Source organism: Centroberyx affinis, unplaced genomic scaffold, assembly GCF_046629955.1.
Source record: "Centroberyx affinis isolate AG114_WGS23_722 - 3 ecotype Tasmania unplaced genomic scaffold, CSIRO-AGI_Caff_v1 ptg003326l_1, whole genome shotgun sequence".
In the NCBI taxonomy this organism is placed as follows: Eukaryota; Metazoa; Chordata; class Actinopteri; order Beryciformes; family Berycidae; genus Centroberyx; species Centroberyx affinis.
In genome coordinates, this window is record NW_027281327.1 from 7,501 (window position 1) to 34,380 (window position 26,880).

The window sequence follows — 26,880 nt, forward strand, 5'->3', positions numbered from 1 at the left end:
TTACCGCCCTCAACATGCGGTGTGTGTGTGTGTGTGTGTGTGTGTGTGTGTGTGTGTGTGTGCGTGCATGTGTGTGTGGGTGAGTGGAGGGAGGGGGTAGGTTCAAAGGTTAGACTGTGGTCCTGAAGCCCAGTTGGATGGCACTATAGTTTGATTGCCTCTGGGGCCACCCATGCTCAAAATGCATGCGCTCATGCTACTGTAAGACACTTTGGATCCATTAACTGACATGCTGCTATTTTAGACTCAGAGACATAATTTCCCCAGTCATGTAATATTTCTCACCGGACATCACAATTCTACTGGGGACTGAAAGTAAATAGAAGCCAAAGAAAAGCAGTCAAAGCAAGTCTGTCTTGGACCACAGTAACCTCATTACAGAATGAATTTGGAGCAGTTATGCAAAGACAATCAATCCCACTAAGTAGGTACACTGTAGAAGATCATCATCTCACTCATTTGGCGTCACATTGATTAACTTGAGATCATGCACTGAAGCGTAAGTCATCAGTGTCCTCTCTTTACAATCTTTAGAGGGAGAAATGGCAAAGAAAAGCTGGACAACAAAGATGAGTAGATTAGTGTAATGTTCAGATGTTCAGTTCACTGAGATGCAATACTAGTAACTGCGTTGTCTTCAGCAGATGAAATCAGATCTGAGCCAGAATCCACAGACTCAGATTGATATGAGTACACGAATATCCAGGCAGCCGCAAGCTCAGAGCGCCACTTATGTGGAAAGAGAGGTCACTGACATCATGGCTGTTGCAGGTGGATGATTTTGCTCTATTCATTCTCCAGTCTAACAGCTCCCCCTAGTGGTCGTTTGATGTAAATGCTATCCAAGCTTCTAGTGGTTATATGGTGTAAGTACCTAGCATGACCATGTGGCATTACCAAGCATGACAAGTGATTATATGATGGAAATATTGAAATACTACCTCCCATAATCATCTATTCTCTCATTTCTCTCATTTATTCTCTCATCTCTCATTCTCTCCTAGGTGGTGAAAAAATATCATACAAAAATGTGTGGTATTGATCCCATTAGAGACACTGGCAGAACAGTGTAAAAGAAAAAGAACATGTAAAAAACATGTTCACCACTACACAGGATGTGATGTAGCTGCGCTTTGTAGTATTATACCAGGGTGTCTTTGGGGTAAAATGAAAGGAAAATGAAAGCTGATCTGTCCATTAGGTTGCAAAGGATTCATATCAGACACAGTCATCATGGCCAGTCTAAGAGCCACATGAGCAGACAATGCGGATCACTATCAACAATCTCTCAATTCTATTTTTAGGGTTTACTGGCAAAGGATTATTGAGAGGGAACAGAAATATTTGACAAACTGTTGCTGACAATTTTCTCGAAGTCAAATGTGAAACAGGTGGATGTCTGGAAAAGTTTCACAACGCAACCCAAAGATGACATGTGAGGAAATGAGATTTGTGGAAAAATCTTTATTTCAACACAAAAATGTAACATTGACTTTAACAAAATACAACATACTGTACGATCTTGAATTTGTGTAGGTGATGGTATCAAATAAGAAGACATTTTTCAAAAGGTAGATACAGGGGCTGTTATAATCGCCATGGGGAAGCACAATAAAACCTTTCACATGTTATCAACATCATGCCTCTATGCTAGCTCATGATTGTCTGTGGAAAAACAATATCAAATACAATCTCACAAAACAAAAGACATATGCAGAATGTGATATCCTGTCAAGGCTATGCAGTTTCACTATCTCATGTTAAAAAAACATTTAAAACAACAGTATTTAGCACACTGTGTGCACTTTAAGGGCTGTAATTTATCATCCATGTTTTTTAGAGAGCATTAGATCAGTGCTACCAACATTTTGCTCAATTCTCAGTACATAAAACAATAGGGGGCATCCAAGTTTTTAATAATAACCAAGTTCAGGGGAAGCCAATAAAGCATATCAACATTTACTCACAATAATACAAACACAGAATGTCCTGAAAATATTCTGTTTATAACTGTCACTGACATTAACTTAAAAGGTTTGTATTTTATTTTTTGCATAAGCTGTGCCAGCTCCCAAACAGGACACACATGTAACATAACTCACAACACAGCCTGTTAAACATAATCATGGATGGAGGTTTGACAATACATATGTTGCACTGGTTAATCTACAGCAACAGTAATGATCTCATTGACAGCAACAGTATAGACCATTATCGAGAATGCATAAATAAGTGTTTCACTCTATATAAAGAAATGTTATGGGTTTTTTTTGTAAAGTGTCACATTAAGCACCTTGGTATCCCGGCAACCGCAAGGATACAGAAAACAGACGTGGATTAAAAATGTCACCAAGCTCAAAAAGGAATGATAGTTGAGGCTGCTGCATCTCCCCGTTTCCTCTTAGCAGTGGATATAAATTCCAGTATGCTTGACAAAACCCGTGAAAGATGGTACAACTAACGCTGAGTGTGTCCAGATATAAAATAGGAATGTCACTGTGAAGTCTAAACACAGGAGAGGAGTGGAATTGGAAAGGGGAATTTAAACAGACATTAATCAAACCCACTCAGTTTCTCCCTACTATACTCCTACTGTAGATCTGGTGCAGCAAGTGAAGCAAGTGAAGCAAGTGAACATGCTTTAGCAAACCCTCTGGGAGAAACCTCCAAATAATACTGAAAGACAGTGATGATATCGGGGGGGGAAAGAAATCGTCCTTCTTCCTCACATTTCAGATGTTTGGTTCAAAGTTGTCCTGTGCCTTTAAATGACAGCATGTGGTCTAGAGGTAAAGCATTTGCTGTATACAGTATTATCAATCTTGCTTTGGCTTCTTGCCGTTTGCTGTGGAGTGGTGAGGTAGAGAAACAACTGAGCGGCAGACATGCTGTTAGCCGACTTAGGAGTGAGATTGCATGTTAGTGATGTTTGCATCTGGAGTGTTGCTTGGCTATAATGAGAGGTAGAGGATCTCTGCTCCTCACACAGGAAACTGCCCTGAGCCTGCTAATGCACTGTGTATAATATGTGTGTGTGTGTTTGTGTGTGTGAGAGAGAAAGACAAAGAGAGTGTGTGTGTGTGTCTGTATGTGTGTGTTCATTTCTATCTGAGAGAAAGCTTGGATTTTATACTAATATGCATGCATGTCATATCGTTTAATGTAATTGTGGGTACATTTTTGGTGTGTGTGTGTGAATGTGTGTGTATGTGTTGGTGTGTATTGAGAGGAATGTCCAGGGCATTATGGTTCTCCATAGGCTGAGGCCTTGTCTTTTAACAGGTCCAGACACAAGTGACAGCTCCAGCTCCCTGAAGGGGAGAGAGAGAGAGAGAGAGAGAGAGAGAGAGAGAGAGAGAGAGAGAGAGAGAGAGATGAGGCTGAATTCTCTCTCACTGAGCCATATATAGCCATGGCCTCTTTCAAACATACATGATATGATATCATTTTTCTTCTGAGCCGGTATTGTTCCTTACCTTCGGGCGGCTGGGTCATGGGGGGCTTCAGGCAGTACATGTGGTATCCTCTGTCACAGTCATCACAGAACAGCAGCTGGTCCTACAGTTCAAATGGGCGGCACATGATCAACATGTCAATATTTTATATGCAACTCACTGCTGTGCTTTACTGCTTTTATGGAAATAAGAGTATTTTTCGTTCTTTAACAGATCCACTGAGTCCGTCACTTATGGTTATGATTTTTTAATCTGAGACACTAAACCTTTTCACATCAAGGGTGATTTTTTTTCATGTGTAAAATTTGCATGGCAAGTAAGTAAAATCCAACTTGATGTATTGCCTGTGACAGGCTGAAAACTGACTGTGGAACGTTCATGGGGTAATAAGAAAATTCAAATTGCATTCAAAATGTAGTCAAAGGGTGCATCTAATCACATTCAAACATTCACATTTTTGGACATTACATTTAGAAGATCATAGAAAGCTTGCTTCCTCTACACATACATCGTTCTCTGAGGTGCCGCAGAGGCTGCAGGACTTGCACTCGATGCACTGCCACTGGTACGTTCTCACCGCCTGCATCATGTTGTCCGTGAACTGCAGACAAGTGGGGTGACCTGTGGAGGGGCGGTGAGGAGAGGTGACACGAGGGGAGAGGAAAGGAGAGATGGAGAGAGAGAAAGAAGGGTTGAAAGTGTGGATTGTCAAAAATGTTTACAACCCAGCGTCAAGGCACTACTAGTTATGTATGTATGGGTTTAGAATAGTTGTGAATTGGTGCTTACAGCCCACACAGACACATACAATGGCTGATTCAGCATCCTCGCAAATTTTACATCACAGCATATTTACATGAACTTACAAAAAAAGTGGTTAACATTATCCACAGCTGGTTTTATTTTTTAAAGAAAATCCATAAAATCCATTTCCTGCATGACTGAGTCAAAAGTGAATTGAACTCTCCAAGTCCTGCACTGCACAGCTTAAGATCAATAAGCCAACCATTTAATAGCCTCAACTCTATATAGGAAACCCATATTTTTCCCATTATTCCAATTCATAACAGGATTACTGTCTTTTCAGTGCCAGCAGTAAGTGGTAACTGGGTCTTTGATTCGCAGAGAGAGAATAAACAACTCGACTTGCACGCCACACTATTGACACTCCATACAGCTGGATGGAATTTAGCACCAAAAGCCAAGTCTAGCCACAAGAGTCAAGTGATTATATGTTGAGAAAACACATTACAAGCTAAACACACCAACAAAAAAACACTTGCATGTTCTCTTGGCAACGCTACTAACAGTAATCTTATGTGTTGATGTGTGTATTGGGAAATATAGTCATGTAATACTTCTACATTGATTGATGAAGTGCTACACCAATGACAAAACATCTCCTAAAGCTGTGATATTGGAAATACAGTTGTCTTGAAAATCTCTTGTTTACCACTACTGCCACAGCCTTATTTCTACATACAGTACATTGCCTCCCCACAGCACATGACTACTACAGTGCTGTGAGTATCTGCACAGAGCAAGCATGGTGTTATCTGCATCTCCCAGGTATCAATGGGGTATCAATGAGCCATAAACGAGCCATAATCAAGGATGATTGATTTATCTAGACTGGGAAAGCAGCCAGGAACAAGAGAGAAAAACATTTTCAACTGAGAGCTTCCCCTGTCAGCCACTGTTAGGTGAATAAAGACAAATGCGACCTGAGTGGAATTTAAAGCAGAAATGTTTATGCTGCTGCTCGCCTCCCAAATTGAATTGATGACTTAGAATCAGAAAGAAATTAGTCGTGGTAGTTTGATGGCCTATCCGTTTAAATGGACTCCACATACCAGCGGGCAGTAGAGTAAACATTTCTACTCAGTGTTTGACAGGTGCCTATTGATAAATGAAAGGGCCTAAACTCTAAAAACAGAGAGGAGCAAAGGAATGCCGATTGGCTCTTACCTCTCGGCTACCTGTCCTCTCTGGCCAATGGAGTGACTCCACGTACATCCCTCCACCTGCCACATTACTGGTCACTCATGTTCATGTTGCCATAGAGACCTCATGTCAATCATTCCTTTTTCTCTTGGCCTTTTTAGTCCAGAGGTAACAGTATTATAGCCATGACGTTTAGTCTATAACCTTGTTTATCTTATGCAAATACAGTCAGGTTTAAGGTGTTTATTTCTTTTGTAAATGAAAAATGGAAAAATCTCTAGTATTGAACAATGAAATCCATATGAACATGGTAAAAAAAATGCCATTGTATCCATCAGGAAGACGAAATTTCCAAGAAAAATCTCTTCTGTTGGGTCTACTTGTCCTTTGAAGGTATATATGTCCTTCATATCTTCCAAGAGATTAAAACAAATCCGCCAAGTGTTTCAGGAAGAGGTGAACTTTGCCTTCAAGGTAAGACACTGTAGTCCAATCTGTGCCTTCACGGTCTTCCAGCGTTCCCTCAACAAAAACATCTAATCAGGAAATAGAGGTCCAGCTACTCAAGAGAGCGGTCCTGTTATCAGCTGTCAGCCGCGGCATCAGAGTCTGAAAAGAAAATGTCTTCCAGCTCTGTATCTTCAAAGCCATGAAACGTGGACGCCTCGCTGTCTGACGCGTTGCCGAACAATTCTTCTAGCGCACTCGGCTTCCTCCCATCCTTCTTCACTCCTCCTCTTCCAGCTACCATGAAAACATCAGCGTCAGAGCAACAAAGACAAGGCCATACACTCTCTCGCAGCAACAGACTCTACTATAGCAACTCTATAACGTAGCAAGAAAACACTTCACTTGCTGGAATGAATACCTTTCTCTGTTATTGCATGGGATGGTTGAATTGATTCCATAAAAGTCCAACAGAGGCAGCCTTGGCTAGTATTATGAAAAAATAAAAGGAAAATGAAACAAAAATGCAGCCAAATGTGCCATGGAGAAATGCATGAAAACTGAAGAACGAAAGAGTGAATGCATGTCGTCTAAAGGCAAAAGTCCTTACTGATGGACGTGTTGACAAGCTGACATGGAGAAGCATGCAGGATGGAAGCAAGCAGCGGACCCTACTAATCAATTCTCAATGGAAAAATGCAAAGAGTTCCTGCGGTTGGCTCTACAAGGCTCATTGACAACCCATTGAAAAGACACTGTACAAGTAGCACCATCAAAGCAGAATCCACTGCACACCATAGAAGTTTAATCAAATCTACATTGTCAGTAAAGACACAGGTCAGTTTGGACAGAGACGACTAATGACATGAGGCTGTCCTTTTATTTGTGCTTTTGTGATTTGTGCTTTTGATTTCAACCAGAAGGAACTGCATGGACATTAGATGACCCTTTAGTTTTCCTCTTTACACCATAACTGATAGTGTACACCTAATTAAATAGTGTAATGATGTAGTAGTAGTGTAGTTCTTACAAATTATAGGATTATTAATTTGAATCTAAATTTGATGCAGTCCTCAATCTTACGTTGTAAGCAGGTTTGTGGCCATTAGGGAGACACCATTACAGTCTAGCAAAGATAAATATAGCAAGGAAGCAAGAAATACACATGAACAAGATTGTGGATAAAAAAGAAGCAAAAGTAAACAAAAATGAGATGTGCAGTCGACACAAATCAAAACTGACTATGAGTCTTGTAGGCAACTCATTTCCTAATTAGTATTCTAGCTATTGCAACCAAGGCTATTTGAATCACTGGAATAAGAACTACTTCTTCTGAATCCACTGATGTGGTTCTCTTGAAAGGAAACAGAGCTCAGTCCATTCATTGCTGTCTAAATTACTGCTGTGGAGAACAAAGAACCTGAAGCTTTTATGGAGACCCTCCAAGTGGTGGAGAGGGGCGACTCACCCGAGCGTCCGCAGTCGGAGCAGGAGACCAGCTTCTCGGCCTGGCCCGTCTTCCTGTTGGAGTCCTGGTCTCCCAGGCAGAAGTCACAGTAGTCGTTGGGGATAATGGTGCCGTCTGGGGCCTTCTGAGCTGTCAGCGGGGACAGACACATGTGAGGAGGAGAATGCAAAGTTGCCAAAAGCTGCTTTCTGAATCAGGAAAAGCAATTGGACGTTTCAGGGCAAGCACTTGCATTCCTGTTGCGCTATGTAATGACATGCTGGCCCGCCTCTTACGTTTGTGGTTGTCAGAGCGATGTGGAGGGGACGGGGTCATCTCCGGTTCCTTCTCCTCCTCGCCCTCCTCCTCTGCCAGGTGAGTGTGGGTGTAGTGGTAGCTCAGGCCCGGACGGTTCTTGTAGCGTTTTCCACAGACTAGAAATCACACATCCCAGGTCCATTAGAACCACGTAGAACCATCATAACTTAGAACATCTACTATATTGGACTGAGAGTCTGCTCAAGATCAACTGTCATCAATGCCTGAATTATAATATAACAGAGAGTCTGGAGGATGCCAAAGAAAATTTGCAGATACTTCAACTCACAGTATGCTCATTTACACTGCCAGAATTAATGTCTGACAGTCTGCACTTTGCCTCATAGTCATCTTTTATGTGAGATAAAAAATTTGAAGTGTACAGCAGAAATAATCTGTTTCACTTGACTGTCCCAATACATTCTCCCCTAAATGTTTTATACTCCTTGCAAGTTGCACAACAAATTAGTATCTGTTTTTCTTCTTCCCAATTGCAATTGTGTGCTGTAGACATTAATGTAAGGACAAGTTAGGGGGCACTATTAACCACACTTGTGCAGGTATATATAAAAATACGAAAAATCACCTACATATAAAATTCCCCAAAACTAAAACAACAACAATGTTTAAACTTTCTGACCATAATAATCCAAACACCCAAAACACAAAGTATTGATGGATCAAATGATGGGATGTAATACGGGATGTAATACAGTAGTCAAAGGAAAGCTGAGTTGTTTTCCTTGTTCCATCACTTTAAGACAGGGCGTTGTTGTGAGCATATATGATAGCGGCTAAAACAGTGTGAAAGCAAGCTTTATCTATTTAGAATACCACTTCAACTTAAAAGATAGCAAAGCACTTCAACACCAAGAAAAAATGCTAAAAGATTAAAAGATAGCTACATTAAGGCAATACAACAGGCAGGACAGACAGCTAACCTAAGATCAGGCTTTAGGTTGACTTAACACCTGAAGAACACTGAGACTTATCAGTTGATAACTACTGCTCTAGGAGATCAACTGGAATGCCTGTTAATTACAGGGTAACAACATGGGAATAGGTAACAGTGAGTTTTGTTTGTTTAATTATTATGTACAAACCATCAAAAAGTTAGAGGTTAAGAGACTTTTATCATGCTGTCATTTTGTTCTGTCCATCCAAGGAAATCACAAACCCAGTATATAAATATAGGATTGGTATGGCAGCACCATATGTGCCAATAACATGAAAACTGCATATAGTTTTAATCTAGTATTGTTGTGGTTCCTGGGATCAACTGGGTGCTGTACACAGCGAGCACATTAGAGCGGCAGCCATCATAGAAGTTCCCCATCGTATACTGTAGCAGCTACTGCAGCCAGTTCGTTCTCAACTTTAGTTTAGTGTAACCAAATAGTAATATTGTGACTCAAAGCTTCAATCTCTCAATAAACTGATTTCCACACCATTCCTTGTGCCTTCCCATGGCTGAAAATTGTTGAAAATGTGAATTTTCCAAGAAATTCCTCTCAGTGTCTCAGTGTAAAATGTCACTTCTACAATGGCTACATCTGTAGGTGTCTCACATCACAGCTAGAGCGGCCAAAGAAACATGCATCCCTCAATGCAGCATTAGCTTAGCTGGTGCTTAAAGATAATTGGCGCATGCCTTGCAATGAGCAAGCATTAAAGCACATGGCATAGCGTTAGTGTCATGCAATGCTTGCGCTGATTTCAGAAAGAGATGCCTCCACTAGCATAAAGCATTTAAAGCATTAGATCTCTCCAAAGGATTAGCATTCAATCAGCCATTCCCACACCAGATGCCCATGAGCACAAAGGCTCCTGATAAAAACCCCCTAGAGAGACAAGATGGTGACAGGTCCAGATACCTTCTTCAGCCCTTTTTGAGTTATGCTTTTGTTTGTATCTATCTGGAACAGAGAAGACACAAAAGCAAACAATAAAAGAAAAGAAAGACAGAACAAGACAAAACAAAATAAGGATGAGATTCATTTGTCTGAGGCTCAATCAGAGAAGCTGTCTCTATCGACATCCCCGTGGCAATCCATTCCTAGGGGATTCTCTCCGAGTATGAAAGTTGCATGCTAGTCAGGTCTGGATTAACAGCAAACTCTTTCTTCATGCTGCAGAGGACTGCTCATATTTTAGGAATAGAGGGAAAGAGGGCTATCAATGAAAGATGAAAGCAAATGACCTGTCTACTATGTGTTTCTATAATTTTTTCTAAGTATTTTGAGGTGGCATATAGAGAAACTTGTACTAAATTATATTAAAAGGGGTTTTCCCTGGCAATAAGTATTCTTATCATGAAAATCTTGAGCTTAACTTAAATGAAAGAAAGTCTTTTGTAATGGTCACATCCGGGTGAAAGACAAGAAAGTTTCCCGATCCCAATCACATCCCCAGTGACAAACTAATGTTACTGATCACATGATGGCACTAGATGTGAAAAGAGGTAGCGAAGCAGTTCTCTTTTCTCTTACTGTCACAGATGTAAGGTTTGTCCTGGTCATCGTTGGGAACAGCTTCTGTCCTCCTGCGACCTGATCCTCTGCCCTGAAATGAATGAATACACCTCTGATATTTAATAATTTACTCTTTTAATAACGCTTTATGTTTTAGGATTTCATTCCAAAAAGCATACATCCATTTTGGAATTTGTTTCACTGCCAAAAACTCATCAATTAATATTTCAAAAGCAAGGATGATTCTTCCGGAAGATATGGCTCAACTTTAATAATATCCTATAATCTGTTCTGCTTTCATGGTGGTAACATCTTGTAAGAATAGATTTGACTTTCTTCACTTGGTGGATCTTGTTTTGGAATGAAATTTTATCTTTATCTTGTGCTATCACTCTCTTTCTCACTCACTTTTTTCATCTCCCGCTAGTTCATGTTTACACACACACACACACACACACACACACACACTGTGTCTCTGTCTCTGACACTCACTTTGCCTCTGTTCCTGTTCTTTTTCTTTGGAGTATCCACCTCAAAGTCTTCATCATCATGGAAACCGTCCCCATTTTCCTCTGCCTCCAGGACTCTCTACAGAGGGCACAGAGGGCAAAGAGGTTGAAAAAGAGGGTGAATAGGACAAGAAGGAGGTATGGGTTGATATTTCACACCTTTTTTCCTAAGACATTTGGAGCATTGATGTTGAGGACAGGCACAGAGGTGAAAACATTTAAATATGTGATTCTCAACCAAAGCATAGAGGTTACAGTAAGATCCAGCTTCACGAAAATGAGTGTTGATGCTAGTGCAGAGAGTTCCAGAGAGCTGAGGCATATTGATAAATCCATTCATTTTCAAAAACTTTTAAAATCTTTTTTTATTTTGCACAAATCCGAAAACTGTCAAGGATTTTCAAGGCTCATGGGAAGCCAGTAAAAATTACAGTACAGTACAATACACATACCGTATTCATGTGTGACTGCTGTAATACCAAGGCAGAAAAGGTGCAATTATTACAATTTTAGCCTCACACAACAAAATACCTGTATTTCCAGCAAGGTCTCCTCCTCCTTGGTGATGTTGTTTTTTTTCTCCAGCAGGCCGTCGCCCCTCAGCAGGGCCTCCAGGGCTGTGGCCTCCCCAGGGGGCCCCTCCCGCTTGGGGGCCAGCTCAGCTTCTGAAGGGGTGAACAGGGGGGGGGGGGGGGGGGGGGGGGGGGGGTAGGAGAGAATAAGAGAAAGAAAGGAGTATTTGAGGGGGCAGGTGTGTGTGTGTGTGTGTGTGTGTGTGTGTGTGTGTGTGTGTGAGGTGCGTGTGTTCATGAGTACATACTGTATGTGTATAACATCTGTATGGGATATAGAGGGAGTTTTAGCTACAGTGGCAGGGAGAGCTGTTTTTCATTTAGACTGGACAGCGGTGCCAATATCAGATTCAACACCAATAAAAGCTGAGGTGCACCAGGTGCTCTGAACGAGGGATGAAACGGTCAAACAAAAATGAAAAAAAGAACATTCTGTTTTTTATATACGCTCATTTTTCATTTAAGTCCCTGATTTTGGCCTCTCCCTATCTCATATTCTCACTCTTTCTATCCATCTCTCACTCTTCTCTGCCCCAATCCCTATCTGTTTTTCCATTTCCCTTCTTCTGTCTATCTCTTTCTGCGTCTTTCTCTCTCAATTATTCTCCCTCTCTCTATCTCCCTTCCTCTCCCTCTGTCTCCCCCTTTTCATTTCCGTGGAGATGAACTCGACGCAGTGACTTTCAGTGTTGACTCCCTTCCTCCCCTTTGAACTCTAATAGCAGGATGAGAGCGGGATGCGAAAAGAAAGAGAGGGACTGAGGCGAGGCTGCTGAGGCTGTAAGCCACTCTTATTGAATGCAGAGCCGCTATACCTCTCTGTGTCTCCTCTCTTCCTCCTCCTCCTCCTCTCATACTTTCTTTGTGTCTGTGTGGGCAGGTTGACTTTGACTAGACGTTTCCTTTCCCCTTCGCGCTCATTGTATCCCCCCCACCCCCCTCCTCCCGCGACCTTTCTTGGTCTCCTCACCTCCTCTAGCCAATTCCCTTCCACCTCACCCCTCATTCACACTGTTCTCCCCCGGCATCCTCCCTCCTCTTCCCCCCTCCTCATTTTCTTTCTTCTCCCCTTGATTGTTTTCTTTCTCCTCACCCCTCCTCCCTCCCCTCTTCCTCACCCTTCCTTTGACTCCCCTGGGAAAAGAGGGGGGGGAGAAATAGAGCAGAATGTTCTGCCAGGGAGGAGCACACACACCCCCATCACACACACACACACACACACACCCATCACACACACACACACACACACACACACACACACACACACACACACACACACACACAAACATTCATACACACACACAAATCATATTGATCTGAACCCACTGCCACAGGCCAGCAGAATGTTAAAAGGTGTGTGATGTCACGATCAAGCTCAAAGTCAATAGGCCAATGCCATCATAGCCCAGCAACCAATAAGATGGACAAGAACTACATCACTACTTGTACATGAGAAGAAAAGAGGAGGAGATTTTACAATGTGTACTCAGTTTCTTAAACAGTTTTGAATGTCAGCTATCCTACGATGGGTTGCATTCACCATTTTGTATCCCTAATCAAATTAAACAGGGTGTTTTTTTGTTTTTTTTTTACGGAGGGAGGCAAAATGGCTGCTGGAGCTGTGACATAAAGCAAAGGAGCTACAAAACAAGGAATAGGCCTACAATTCTAGTTTCAGATTGTTTCAAAGTAACCTTGTGACAGAGCCTCTGTGTATCTTCACAAACCTCTCAGCTCAGGAAGCATTAAATAAACATAAAGCATTTCCAAAAGCCCGAGAGAGGAGCAGTCACATTCCTCTCTCCTGTTATGATAGATATCTGGATATCTGGGCCAAACGGCACAATTGGATCTCTTCTGTCTGAAAAAGCTGAAGACTTCTACTGTTTCGCCCTCAATACAACACCACGAGCTACAAAGGCTTTCCTGTCCTTGTTAGCTATATTGCTAGTTTTATTTCCCTGTGTGTGCTTTTGGTTGGTTGGCCAATGCTCTGGGGAGTTCCTTTTTTTTTTTCCTGAAAATGATTCTGTCTTCTGCTTAAAGCTGAACCGTTCTTGGTACAAAGTCGGAGTATTATATTGCGTCTGGAAGACAGCGAGGGGAAACAATGGTGTGGCAAAGCAGAGACAAAGACTTGCCTTTATTTCTCCCCCTTATCAGGTTCCTGGGGCATTCCTTTGCTAAAATCCCCCCATAACACACACATATGCATGCATGGATGCACGCACACACGCACACACACACACACACACGCACACACACACACACACACACCCACACACACACACACACAGAGAAACACACACAGAGAGAGAGAAACACACACCTCCACCTCATAGGACTCACTTACATTCTAATGCCTCATGGACAAATGATTATAGAGGCCCAGTTAGGGTGCTTCTGTGCTGCAAAGGAAAGGGAGAGGGATGTGTGTATGTGTGTGTTTGTGTTTGCGTGTGTGTGTGTGTGTATGTGTGTGTGTGTGTGTGTGTGTCTACTGCCAGAGAACAGAGAGAGGAGGCATTGATTCAGGGGGAGAATGAACCTGGAGACCCGGAGAGAGAGACAGGCTAACCAGAGCCAGATGGTCAGATAGCTAGCATTAACGCCATTCAGCACGCCTAAAGCCCTGAACAGGGGGACTGGGGGCACAATCACAACATGTATGTGCTTTAAGGCGAAGGTTATTTGAAAATGGATAAGTTGCTAAAATGGGAGAATGCATTGGTTACAGGGGCTTTCATTGGAAAACTGCTGTAGATCAATACTGAAATGCTGTTTGTGTTTTAGTGAAAAGGGGTCACTGCTATGGCTACGGCTTTTTTCTCTGTGCATATGATGTCAGTGCTCTGCTAAACTCTGTGTATGGTGTATGTGTGTGTTTGTGTGTGTGTGTGTGTGTGTGTATGTGTGTTGTTTGTCTTACCCAGTCGGAGCTCACACAGGCGGAGCTGAGGGTCCAGGGGAGGGTGGAGTCGCCTCTTCTTTCTCCAGCAACGAGCGGGGTAGGTGTACATCTGTCCTGCAGCCTGGCCTGGACGCACACACACACACACACACACAGGCACACAGGCACACAGGAAGAATGTTAACAACCATTGGCAAGCAGACATTTTAACAAAATATGCATTGAGACCCCTCTACACACACAAGCGCACACACACACACACACACACACACACACACACACACACACACACACACACACACACACACTGAATGTGAATTAGTCTTGTTTTCCTGTCACTTGATATGTACCGAGTGTTGACTTCAGGGCTGAAGGTCCATATATTTGGCCAGAGAAGTCCTGCTCTCATGGTCAGATCCCAGCAACCGCTGTTTAACTCATGACTTGGACTAGCCTATTTTCCTACTTTATTTTTTGTATGTGGAGCTAATGTTAGGCTAACTAACTGTAACAGTAAATGCTCAAATTTATCCATGCTAGCTCAGTTAACATTAGCCAAATGCTACCCATCCAGCTACAGTATATGGTTTGCGTTTGCCTGGTTGTGGTCTAGCTAGTTCGGAAGTCTTGCTATAGCCTCTCTATAGCAAGTAGCAAAAAAAGCGTAGAATGTAGAAATGTTATTGAATGATAGGGATGGACATTTTCAGTTGCACTCTTGATTAAATTGTTTAAATGAAATTACTTGAGTAATTTTGCTTCTACTTAAATTCTAGCAAAGTACTTGTACTCTAGTATAATATTTTGGTAGCCTACTCTTTCCACTCCTGTGTCTCATCATAATATTGCTCCATGAAGATGGAGGAGAAAAATGGAGGGAGGCAGAGAGAGATGGAAGGACAGAGAGAGGGAGGGACAGAAGGAAGGAGGGTGAGAGGAGAGCATGAGTAGAGAGAAAACAAAATCCAGGAAAGGAGGGGGGAGGGATAAACCCAGAATAAATGCATATAATGTGAGTTGGGTCTGCCACAAAGTATAGGGTGTGGCCTGAAGGGCTTTGCATACAAGATGGAGAGCGGTCTATTTGTGTCCGGCTCTCAGTGAGAGGCAGATTGCTCCCTTTGGCTGTACAGGCGACCCAGATGAGCGGATCGCTTTCGGACTGCTTGTCCCAGGTCAAATCAGCAAGACAGGGGTGGTAACTTGTGAAATATACAAAAGAGGCATGGATGGGTTTATTGTTTGACTAATTCCAGAGGGAGAAAATCCATCCATCCATCCATATGCCTTTTCTTATCTTAAAGAAAGCAGGAGTGGTAATTTATGGTATGGACAAAAGAGAGATGGGCAGCAGTACTGGGAAAAACTCATAAGATAGTTGGAGAGGATCTATCCATCTAACCAATTATTCCTCTATATATACACCTGTGCATATGTTTACATTATTCCACCAGACAGGAGAAGTTGTTGGGGTGTAACTGTAACTGTAATCCTTGGATTACATATTCAGATTACAAAAATGAAGCAAGTTATGGAGATATATTGGCCATTTTTATAATATTATATAATTATATCTATCTATACCTATTCTTTTCCTGGAAATTTGTGTAAGTGATGCAAATAAATAACAAAAAAATATTGGTAGATAAATTTGATTCATTGGTCATTTGGCTCCTTAAAAATTATTATCAGTGGCAGAGAAATGGTGCAGTAGATCAGTTGGGCCGCGGTACAAGGCCCCTGCAGTGTCTCGCACCTGGCTGGCGGTGGCGCTGTTCCATCCAGATGTAGCAGTTGTTCTGGGCCACGCCGGTTTGCGAGTCCAGGAAGGGCATGCGTACACTGCGCTCGGCACACAGACGGGCGTTGTAGCTGCGACAGTGCTCGATGGCCTCCCTATAGAACTGGTCGCCCAGCCTGAGCACAGACAGACAGACAGACAGACAGGGAGACAGACAGACAGACAGACAGGGATACAAGGATACAGACAGACAGACAAGGCAGCAGGTATACAAACAGATTCACACACAAAAAGGAACACACACAGAAAGACAGAAAGAGAGACAGGCAGGCCTTCGGTTAACAATGATCATTCAAGATTTACTTGCACAAGCCTCATAATTATTTATATCACATCATAATTACCTCATTCATTGAAAATAAATCCAAAATTATTTGTCCAAGAAACTCAAGTTGGCCTTTGCTTTCGTAAGTGTGCCACAATTTAATGATACGATATGCATATTATAGTGCTAAATTTGCCATTGATCCGGGCTATTTGCAGCAGCTGCTTGCTGTTTTCTGTGAGTTTAGTCATCCCTGCTGTTAAAGGCCCATCAGGTGAATGTTAACATTGTTTGGGTGGTTAATAGCAATGAGGCTGATGATTTAGTATGGTCTGCAAAGCAGGCATCAGCGGGCCTGTCCAAATTCAGGTTTACTCTGGCTTACGCTCGCATGCCCGGACTTCTTCCGGCATTTCGTTCAGTTTGTTTCATAAAGTCTGGCTTTGCTGCATAAATCAGCTGGAACAGCAGTAGACAGCCGAGCTGAAAAGGAATGTCTATTCAGGTTGAGTAAAAGGGGCTCTGAACTCGCACCCATGCAGGAAAATATGATGAACGAGAATAGATTAAATGTTTCATCCTGTCAAAGAGATAGATGAGGGACAGTGACCGATCGAAGCACACGCAACAGATGGAGACATGGGCAAGCATACATATGTGAGACACACACACAAACCCACACACACAATCCATCAACTGTGCTAGCTGCAGGGTATAAAACAGGATGAGAGCCATCGATAACCCCCACAGGCTCAGAGTCAACACTTCTGCTGCTCAGATCATTACAGACAGAGACAAAGGGAAAGGATCAAAATGAAGTCCCTTTTGCAAACATGGCACCTCCAAGTGCAGTGGACTGAATAGTCAACTCTCCCTGGGCACAGTTTACCTTTTAGTTACCTTTGTTAAACAGGACACAACTGTAAAGGAAAGCCTGCCTCCTGTACAAGGTTTTCAACTGAACAGTGGGATTCTGATCCAGACAGCATCTTCATACAAGCCGACATCACCATCATGATCAGTGAAGGAAACGGAAAGGATGCCACCAAGGTCTCTGGCTGCTGGGGATGGACCCAGACGAGGGGATGTCGTTGTCTATCTGTCTGTCTATGTGCATATGTGTCTCCCTGCCTCTCTCTCTCTCTGCCTGTCTCTCTGCCTGTCTCTCTGCCTGTCTCTCGGACTGGGTCAGCAGAGATGGGCCCTCTGTGGATTCTTTACGCAGATATGTAAAGAATGCCAAGCTGGACAAAGACCAGCACTCTGGTCACACTGAATCTCACAAGATGTGCAGTGTTCGGGGGAGGGGGGGGGGGGGGGGGGGTTGTGGATAGAGGAAGAGGATGGGGGAAGGGAGAAGGGTGAGAGAGGGAGGCAGAGAGGGGAGGGAGGGGGTTTGAAGACGGGACAGAAGGTGGGAAATGGGAAGAGAGAGAGGGAAAGGGAGAGGGAGAAAGAGAGAGATACAGAGGTGAGGGTTGTATTTGTATGACAGTGAGCGATGAGTGAACCCAGGTGTTGCATCTATGGATGAGGAAGCCAGTAAAAGGGAAAGTAGACAGGAAGAGAAGAGAAGAGAAGAGAAGAGAAGAGAAGAGAAGAGAAGAGAAGAGAAGAGAGAGAAGAGAAGAGAAGAGAAGAGAAGAGAAGAGAAGAGAAGAGTGTGTTTGATATGCAGGGGAAAAGAGAATATGAATAAAAGAGAGAGAGAGAGAGATGGAAACATACAGTAGGTCATGTGGAGTACAGATGAAGGGATCCATTACAGTCCCACTGTTTATAATCTTCTTGCACCGCTGCATTATTGCTGCTGCAGAGATGGATAGATTTGATGCTTTTGATGTTGGGATAGTGGACGTGTGAGTGAATATAGAGTGTAATATAAAGTATAATAATATAGAGTATAAGAAGAGGGGGGAGAATAGAATAGAATAGAAGGATGCACTCTGCACTGCACAATAAATAACATCATTGCTTTGTCCCAGATGAGAGGAAAAGCAATGATCTTTAGACAAAGCCTCAGAAAATCTGTCTAATTAAAAAATAATATATTATATATATATATATGAATTACAGTACACATAATTAGAGCAGTGATTTCAGGTCTGTTGATGAGAAACTATACCACTAAAAATAGAATATGCTATGATCCATTCATACAGCTGTACTTTGTAATGGCTATAAACCTGATCTTAGCAAGGTACCTTGATCATGGCATATTAACGGGAGAGGAATTTAGCGTGACCGACTAAACATTGTCACATGAGAGGTTTTGGACTGGGGGTCAGGGAGGGCCAGCTCTTGACGGCATAGCTATCACCCTCTTACACAAATTCAGGTTATAAAACAGACCGTAAGCAATATGTGAGACAGTATGCGTCTTTGTCGACTGAAAATTTAGGACTCAGGCGGTAGTGATGTACACCAGAAGCCATCAAGGTCCCAGTCAAGTCCATGTAATTCATTACAGGGGTGGAGTAGCAGTGCAACAGCGATGAAGCAAACATGTAAAAAGTGAAACCTGGTTTACAACACTCCAAAATCATACAGTGGTGCTGCATGTGGTGGTTGCTGGCTGAGGTTTTTTTTGCAGAGAAACCGACAGAAATGAGGAATGCAGCTGGTGTCTTGGCGACATGTGTTTTTATGACAAAACAGCAGAGTGTCTGGGTCGGGTCCAACTCTCTAAAAGAGACTGCCTGTCACATAATTCACATTCCAAGAGGTGGAGCATCATCTCCGCTGTCACTTTTCGTTACCTGACTGTAGAAGTGTCTGCTCTCACTAAAAGGCTTTTCTCCTCTTTCTTTCTTTCTCTTTTCCTCACTCTCCTCCCTCCCTCTGTCATCCCATATTCCCTGTATGTTTCTGTCCCATTTCCTACAACAAAGGGTCTGTATAATGTCCCCAGGCAGCTTCATAAACTCTTACATAAGTGTTTGTGTGTGTGCCTGTGTGTAGTATTTGTCTGTGCGTTGTGTGTGTGTGGTTGCTTCAGTGAGAGTGAAGGGACAGAGCGAGAGTGTGTGTGTGTGTGTATCTGTATGCCTCCAAGACCATCTGTCTATGGCTTGCGTGTCCTGAGATCCCCTCCCCCCCCGACTCAATAGACTGTACGGGTTTAAACTGTGTTCCTATCTGTACCCATTAAGGCATTTCTCCACTGTATGGCTGATCTTGGTGATGGGGCTTATGTAAGTAGAATTTTGCATGTCAGGGAACACTTTCCTCTCAGTCAACAGCTTCCTGGATACTGATGGAATCTGCTGTTGCTGTATGTGTGTGTGTGTGTGTGTGTGAATTTGTGTGTGTGTGTGTTGGTGCCTGTGTATACCACTGAGATTGTGCAGTGTCTGAATTGTTCCCATACTAGCACAGAGGAGCTTTGTGTGTGTGAAGGTCACTTTTATCAAGTACAGAAGCGATGATGGGCAGACTGCCATTTCATCTGTTCTTGCTAATCGTTAACAGGTCACTGTTTCCAGGTAAGCTTACACTGCAAAAAATGTCCATCTCAACGAGTCATTTGGTTTCATATTCAGCCTTTAAAAGATAAGGCCAGTGTTTTTTAATGCATTACTTACCGTCATCACGATGCACCGGGCCAACTGTCTTTTTCCTCAAACAACTTAATAAGCCGGCTGTAAACAGGTTTGCGATCTCAGGAAAGTAGTTCCACCGAAAATAGTCCCCAGCGTAATGAAGAATTTGTTCCCATTTGAATTTGATTTGGTAATAACTACAATAGCTTGACTTTTTGTGGTAACAGCGATTTTTAAAATTGAAACTATGTCTTTGTGAGCTGTATTTCAAGGTTTTTAGCTTACAGTTGGAGCCAATTACTTCCGGGTTGACGGCTAAAAACGGTACGTGGGAAGTCAGAAAGTAACGAGAGTAGAGCAAACGCATTGTTGATTTTGTTATTTTCATAGGATTTGTTGACGGTAAGCAATGCATTAAAAAACACCGGCCTTATCCTTTAAATCTGATTTCTTAAACCAAGAGAAAAATCTGCCAGTGAGGTGAGATAACTCCAACTCCTTGTTTCCAATGCAGGAATTATCTAGAAATGAGTGTCAGAAAAAGGCAGATCACTGCATTACTGTCAAGAAAATGACACTTGTTTTTACAAAATTCCTGAAACAACTTGATTTGCATTGGAAAAAAGTGACATTATCAAACCCCATTGATAGATTTTTTTCACTTATTTTAAGGACTCATCAATAGACTGAATGAACTTATTAAATTGGAGATTTTTTGCAGTGTACTGTATAGAGACAGTGGGAAAGAGAGAGGAGAGGAGAGGAGAGAGGGAAGGAAATTGTCCATCCTCTGCCATTCTACTACCTTGCCTTCTCTCTCTCTCTCCCTCTCTCTCCCTGTATCTCTCTCTCTCTCTCTCTCTCTCTCTCTCTCTCTCTCTCTCTTTGAATTCCCCCCTTTTTGTTCTGTGTTTGGACATCAAGGGCCTTCACCCTTCACAGGTGCCTATGAATGATTTATCGCAGCCAGGAGACATTTCATTGGACAGCTGAGGTGCTAATTGCATTTCATGTGCACTAAGCCTCTAGCGAACCAATAGCGTCCCACTCCCAATGAAGAGCTTGTGAACATTATGAATATTCAAACAGACGAGACGACTGAAGCCCACTTAATCCTCTCTGTGGAAGCGAAGCTCTATTTATCAGCCCCTCTGTTTGGATGGCTGTTGTCTTTACCTCTCCATCAATCTTACTCTCATCTGCTATGCATTTCTCCTTTATTTCTGTATCACTGACAGCACCGCCCCTTCCTCCTCTCTAACTAAAATAATTAATCAATGAAATAATTAATCACTGACATAATTAATCACTGACATAATTAATCACGGTCATATTTCTCCTCTCCAGTTCTATATGTCCATCTCCGCCTCTACACCATATTCCCTCCCCCTTTCGCTACGTTCTGTCTGTCTTTTAGTTTTTGTGAAATTCTCCTGATACTGATACATTATATATGGTTTGGCCCAGTATCTAATGCTGGTATTGTCATTAGTGCTTAACCCTAACTCTGCAGCACGGATTCAGATTTATCACATGGTTATCATAATTCCTATTCACATCTGTGCTGGCTCAAAGCTACAATATGCTTCTTTTCACCTTGACTTTTGCTCCCTCTCAGTTGGTCAAGTTCCCATCCTAAAACTTGTCACTCATCTTGATGAGCTATCTAGCCTGAGGCTGAGATAACAACATGCATAAAGCCACCACAGGCCTTGAAGAAGCAGACAGCAAACGCAGGCAATCTGCAATACAAAAAAGCAAAGCCAACATTCACCCCAAGTATTTGAACGTGAATTGAAAGTCTTATCTGCCGCACGTTTAGCTTCCCTGTACTTTCTTTTCTTGTTGCTTTTTTTTCTTACTTTCCCCAGTTGTTGTTGTTGTTGCTATGACTTCCCTGCACTGTGGCCAAACCCAGATCACCACTGGATGCACCCATACGACACACACCCACAGCAAATGTCTACACCTCACACACATCAATTTCAGGCAAACAGGGGATTATGGCATTTACACACAGAATCACAGGCTGACAGACTTATAATATATAATGTATCCTATGTATTATTGTTATTGTAATGTGAAAATTTGCATGTTGCATGCATGTAAAGCTTGGGGAAAACAGAAATGTTTCCCTTTAGTGTTCTTCCTGGAAAATACATATATATATAAAAAAAAAAAAAATTAACATCAGCTTCTGGAGTCTGGCAACGTGCAAAAGGCATTAGGTCATCAACTAATTAAGTGGGAGGTGGAACAAATTTTTCTCACTGCTGTTTAGCACAAAATGAGACACCCAATTAGATTAATTGGTCAAAGTCAGAAGTCTGCTTATTTACACAGCCTCGATGTGAATTTCTGTCAATCACCAACAAACGTCTTGAGGAGTTAAACAACCCTGTTGCTTTGAGGCATACAGGCCACCTCAGTGTTAACTTCTCTTGTACAACTTTTACCTCCTTTTTTATATATTTTACACTTCTTGTTTTATGCCTTCTCGCAAAGCACTTTGTAAACTCTGATTTTAAATAAATACTAAACAAAGTTTGGCATATTTTCAGTTTTTTATTATAGATGGTAGTAGTAGTGGTAGTTGTGGTAGTAGCAGTAGTCATGTTGTAGTCAGTGATTGGTTAATTACAGCATCACTGTGGTGTAAGTTTATGGGTAGCTTTTCACTCTCAGCTGCAGATCACTGAGTCAGAGGAAATAGAAGACTATATATCCAGCTAACTCTTTCACACTGCACAGAGAGCTAAATGCAAGCCTCTTCAGCAGTGAAGTGGACATTGAATTCCTTCACGCACATATCCTTCTAATAAACCCTGTGGATCTGCCTGTCAGAAGTTCTGAATAGTATTTTAAAGGGATTTTTAAAGTATCTGTGAATGACAGGCGGATACAAGAAATAGGGCCAAAAATGGTGAGGAGATGAGCTCCACTTTTGGCTGGGATTTAGGGGAGAGGCCATAGACGAGGGCTGGAGAGGGGATGGAATAGAAAGCACAGGGCAGAGCAAGAACATGTGGGCACTGAGAGGGGTCTTTGTGGCACTTTGTAGGCCGAGCAGGGGAAGAAGGAAAGAGGAGGGAGGCGAGGAGGGAGGAGCCAAGGAGACAGAACGGGAGGGAAGAGGAGGGGTCTGATATGTCCCGGGGCACACGTGTTCCCTTTCAAACCTTGTCACACTCATTTTCTCTCACAGACATGCATGTGTGTACGCACGGGCGCACTCACACACACTTAATCCGTGCAAAAACAGACACACAAAGGGGAAAAAAGGGAAAGGGTGCAGAGTGCAGTTTGAGGGGGAAGCAAGAGGGTACAGCAAGCAGCTAAAGGGGGAAAAGGGGTATAGCATGGAGGTAGAGGGGAAACCCTGGTTCAGATTGTGCTGTTATTTTGCTCCAGAGAAGCTGCAGCCTGGTGGGGTGAGGGGGGTGGGGGGGGACTTGGGTTCAACAGTAACTCACTACACACAGCGGGGTATCACTTGGATAAGAAAAATGATCTCCAAGCCAAAAAAATGTCTTTACTAGGAGCATACACACTCTCCTATATATTTAAACAATAACATACATTCATATTTCTCTCCTTTCTCCCCTTGCAAATCTCTCCCTCTCTCACTCTCACACACACACACACACACGCACGCACACACACACACAAACACATATAAGGAGAGAAACATGTGCCAGTTCCGTCTGCAGAACAGGAAGAAAAAAAAAAGGATTGATCACTCCATGGAGTCTGCCTATAAAAAATGTTCCTGGCCATTTTAATTCCCTATGCCTGGAAACCATTCCCGGACATTCCCATTCCCTCGGCCCGGAGAGACAAAGGCCAGGGTTCGCCCCTGTGTTGAGAGTGCAGTATAAATGCATGCAGTAACTGCAGCCAGACAGACAATCCCCTCCATCACTCACTCATGCTCTCTCTCACGCAAATTGGGGGAGGGGTGCATGGCTCCAGAAAACCACCCACGCATGCTACAAACACACACACACACACACAAACGACACATATAAACACACAACCCCATAGACACCCCTTCCCCCCCGCCCCCTTTACATTTCCCCAAATCTCAGCCCACGTTATTTCAATCCTTATGCAAACACAGCCCAACGGCTTTCCACCTGAGCTCTTTGCCTCATTATAAATCCAAACGTAATGTAAAAAGAATGTAAAAGGACACATATTCACATAAAAAAAACATCTCTGCATATGAATTATGCTGCTCAGCTAAACCTTGTTCATGTTAGCTCCTCATTAAGTCTCATCCTGCACGGCCTCCCGGGTTTAAATCACAAAGAACCTCTCTGTAAAATGAGGGTTAAAATAAATCAAGTAAATATGCATGGATAAACATGAGTGAGTGAGTCTAGAAAGCCAGACGTATTTAATGCCAGCTGCTGACTATTGTAATTCATCTTAGACGGCTCTGCACTGGCAGGGGAGCTGCCTAGATTATTATCCTCCCCTTATTGACTGCATATGATTTACCAGCCACATCCTGGGGACAGAGGACAAGTCTTTCTTATTGTTTCCACAAACAATGGACTCAAACAATTGCACTGGCTGGAAAGTAGACCACAATATTATTTCCCATGGTAATAACTCATATGTAACTTGATGTTGTCACGTATAAACTAACAATCCTGTACGTTTTTGAATCTCTCTCTATTGCTCCAATGATATGTGACTCACCTGCCAGGCTAATATTCAACATATTTTATTATTTCACAAACATTTTATGACAATTTTCTGTCTTATGATATAGGTTGGGGCATGTGTGTCTATGTGTGTTAGTAGATGGAGTCAGCCTTGCCACACACACAGACATACGCACACACACACACACCATTTTCCCTTTTTTAGGGGGGCAAGGGGGGGGGGGGGCAGATGGGGTTCCCTCCCTCCATCTCTCCTTCCCTGTCTGTGTCATCCCACCATCCGTCCATCTTTCTTTCCATGTACCTCTGTCTCAACAGATGGACCCAGGAGGATAGTGGGACGCTCCTAATCTGCTGCTACACACACACACACACACACACACACACACACACACACACACATACATTACAGCCTAATCTATTTTGCTAGAACACAGTTTAATGCCATGTTCCCGTTACTGACACAAATGCATCTCAGACAATAATAATGTTGAAGTGCTGTCTGTTGTCTGACCTTTTTGGTAGCCAACAGAAGGAAGTTCTACTACAACACAGAGCATCTTTTCACTTGAGGAACATTTCATACTCCTTTTCTGTCCTCAGAATATATTGATTCATAATATATTATTCAGCATATTATTATAATGCCTTTCTAAAAGGCTTAGCAGGCCACACAATTTTATAGAGCCTGACAGCTGAGGAAGACTGACAATGGCAACCAGCTGAAAACATTTCTTTCCAATTGCAAAAGAACATCTCTTGCAAAACTAGAACACTGCATGATTGCCTTTGTATGAAAGGAGGTAGATGCCATATGCTGTGAGCTTATTTGAGGCTTATTTGAAACCATCAGACCAAACTGTGTTCAGCTCATAATACTCCACCAATTTTCCTGTCAAAACACGCTGTGTTAAAAACCTTCATTGCTCTGTTTGTCAAAGAATGCAAAGTTTTTATGACCTCCTGCACAATAGACTGTGTGATAACTGTCTAACTCTCCCCACATTCCACATGACAGTGGTAAACATCTGCTGTCAGCCAGCAGGAAGACACACATGCTTCTCACTCACCAATATTGGGCAAACAGTTGATCAAGCTAAAAGGTGTAGATGCACTTCATGCATGACAAACATAAGAAAGATCTACCTTATAAATGACTAAAACGAATATATGCTTATCCCATTAATACTGAGAGGTACTGGTGAAGGTATAACTCCAGTCTCCTAACTCTAAGGTATAATAGCATTTGCATGTTTGAATTTTTTTTTTGCATATTTCCTCAAAAGATAACAATTTCATATATATGGCATATGGCCCTGTGGTTAGTGCTTTCACAAATTACAAGGAGCGAACTGCGTTTATAGGTGCGCCTATTATCAAGATCAAACACTGGTGCCGTTAAAAGTAAAATGTTTTTAAACCTAGGCTATATGAAAACTTTAGAGAAACTCTGCACCACCCCTAAACCTGATTTAGCTCGCGCGTTTCCTTTCCGAGCAAAGGAAGCAGCTTGATATTGTATATTGTATATTTTCCAATTGATGGGCTGTGCATTGTATTTTTGACAGGCGCAGGAAAAACATGAGCCGTGCAGAGAGCGAGCGTCGTCCGTTCAATGTGCGCATTGTAAGATTAATTGCATGCAATTACCTATGGAAATACATCCGTCCAGGACTGACAAAGAGCCTCACAAACTTCTGTTTAAAACGGAGAATGTGCCCAATGGCAACTTTCTGTTTAAGTGAAACCAAGTGCATGTGAGTGAGCGCAGAAATCTGCGCGCGGGTTAGAGACATTTTCCTCTGCAGCTTGTGTGTGAGTGCATGCTTTTTATTCCACAAACCAGCAAGTACGCTACCTGCATTAAACACACACGGAGATTCTCCAAGTAGATGGCAAAGTGTTAAATATGTGCATTTTATTTACACGCACATTTTAACCCTATATGAATCTTGCGCGCAATCACTACATGCATTCAAACTATGCAATATTTTCTGATGGATTATTTTATAGTTTACTTACGATTTCAGAGGATTATGAATGACAGTCGCCATTTTCCTGTAGGACTGTAACGTAATATTCCAAATCCCGGTGTAGTTTGGGACCCTTATGAAAAAAAAACAGCCAATGCGGTCCTGGTCACTGTGCTCCCTACCAATACAACAGCAGCATCATGAAATTAGGCGTGGCTTCAGAGGAAACTGTCAAAATCAATGTCCCAAGTCTCTAAAGAGCAGGGTATATTTAATAACTTTATGAAATAAATTCAAATTCTACTTTATTAAAGAGAAAACTACAGGTTTTTAAATAATTTATAGTAGCCTACACCGTGACCTACGTCAATATGGGGTGTGCTTTTCCAGGGTCTGTGATGGATAGTTGCTGATGGCTGTTTGAACAATGTGATCCACCAGCCTATAATGCAACAATTTCATTTTATTCATTGGAATTAAAATGGAAAATAAAATAAAATGCATTCGAATTGTATTCGATAGTTATTTTGAGTGTGTATGTATGTTATGTTT

The 26,880-nt window shown here is 42.3% G+C and overlaps 1 protein-coding gene across 2 annotated transcripts; it reads right to left on the reverse strand.

Moving 5' to 3' along the window:
• Positions 1–1,487: 1,487 nt before the first annotated feature.
• dpf3 (double PHD fingers 3) lies at positions 1,488–26,460 on the reverse strand. 2 transcript variants are annotated; one of them, XM_071538674.1, is made up of 12 exons: positions 26,378–26,460; positions 15,831–15,991; positions 14,093–14,200; positions 11,123–11,256; positions 10,575–10,670; positions 10,101–10,173; positions 9,486–9,527; positions 7,590–7,727; positions 7,315–7,443; positions 3,964–4,076; positions 3,477–3,558; positions 1,488–3,311 (listed from the first exon to the last, which is right to left on the reverse strand). In XM_071538674.1, the coding sequence occupies exons 1-12, from the start codon at positions 26,407–26,409 to the stop codon at positions 3,244–3,246; spliced, it is 1,176 nt and encodes a 391-aa protein (XP_071394775.1). In that variant the 5' UTR covers positions 26,410–26,460; the 3' UTR covers positions 1,488–3,243. The 2 variants fall into 2 exon arrangements, with proteins under 2 accessions (XP_071394775.1, XP_071394776.1); XM_071538675.1 differs by lacking the exons at positions 1,488–3,311; positions 3,477–3,558; positions 3,964–4,076 and adding an exon at positions 5,332–6,143.
• Positions 26,461–26,880: the final 420 nt, after the last annotated feature.

Excerpts from the sequence above, each read along its gene's own strand:
- dpf3 (XM_071538674.1), bottom strand. The coding sequence starts at position 26,409 with ATGGCGACTGTCATTCATAATCCTCTGAAATC. Across the intron at positions 4,077-7,314 it reads CTCCGACTGCGGACGCTCGG|GTCACCCCACTTGTCTGCAG; the intron begins GTGAGTCGCCCC and ends GCCCCTCCACAG. Across the intron at positions 3,312-3,476 it reads CATGACCCAGCCGCCCGAAG|GGAGCTGGAGCTGTCACTTG; the intron begins GTAAGGAACAAT and ends TCTCCCCTTCAG.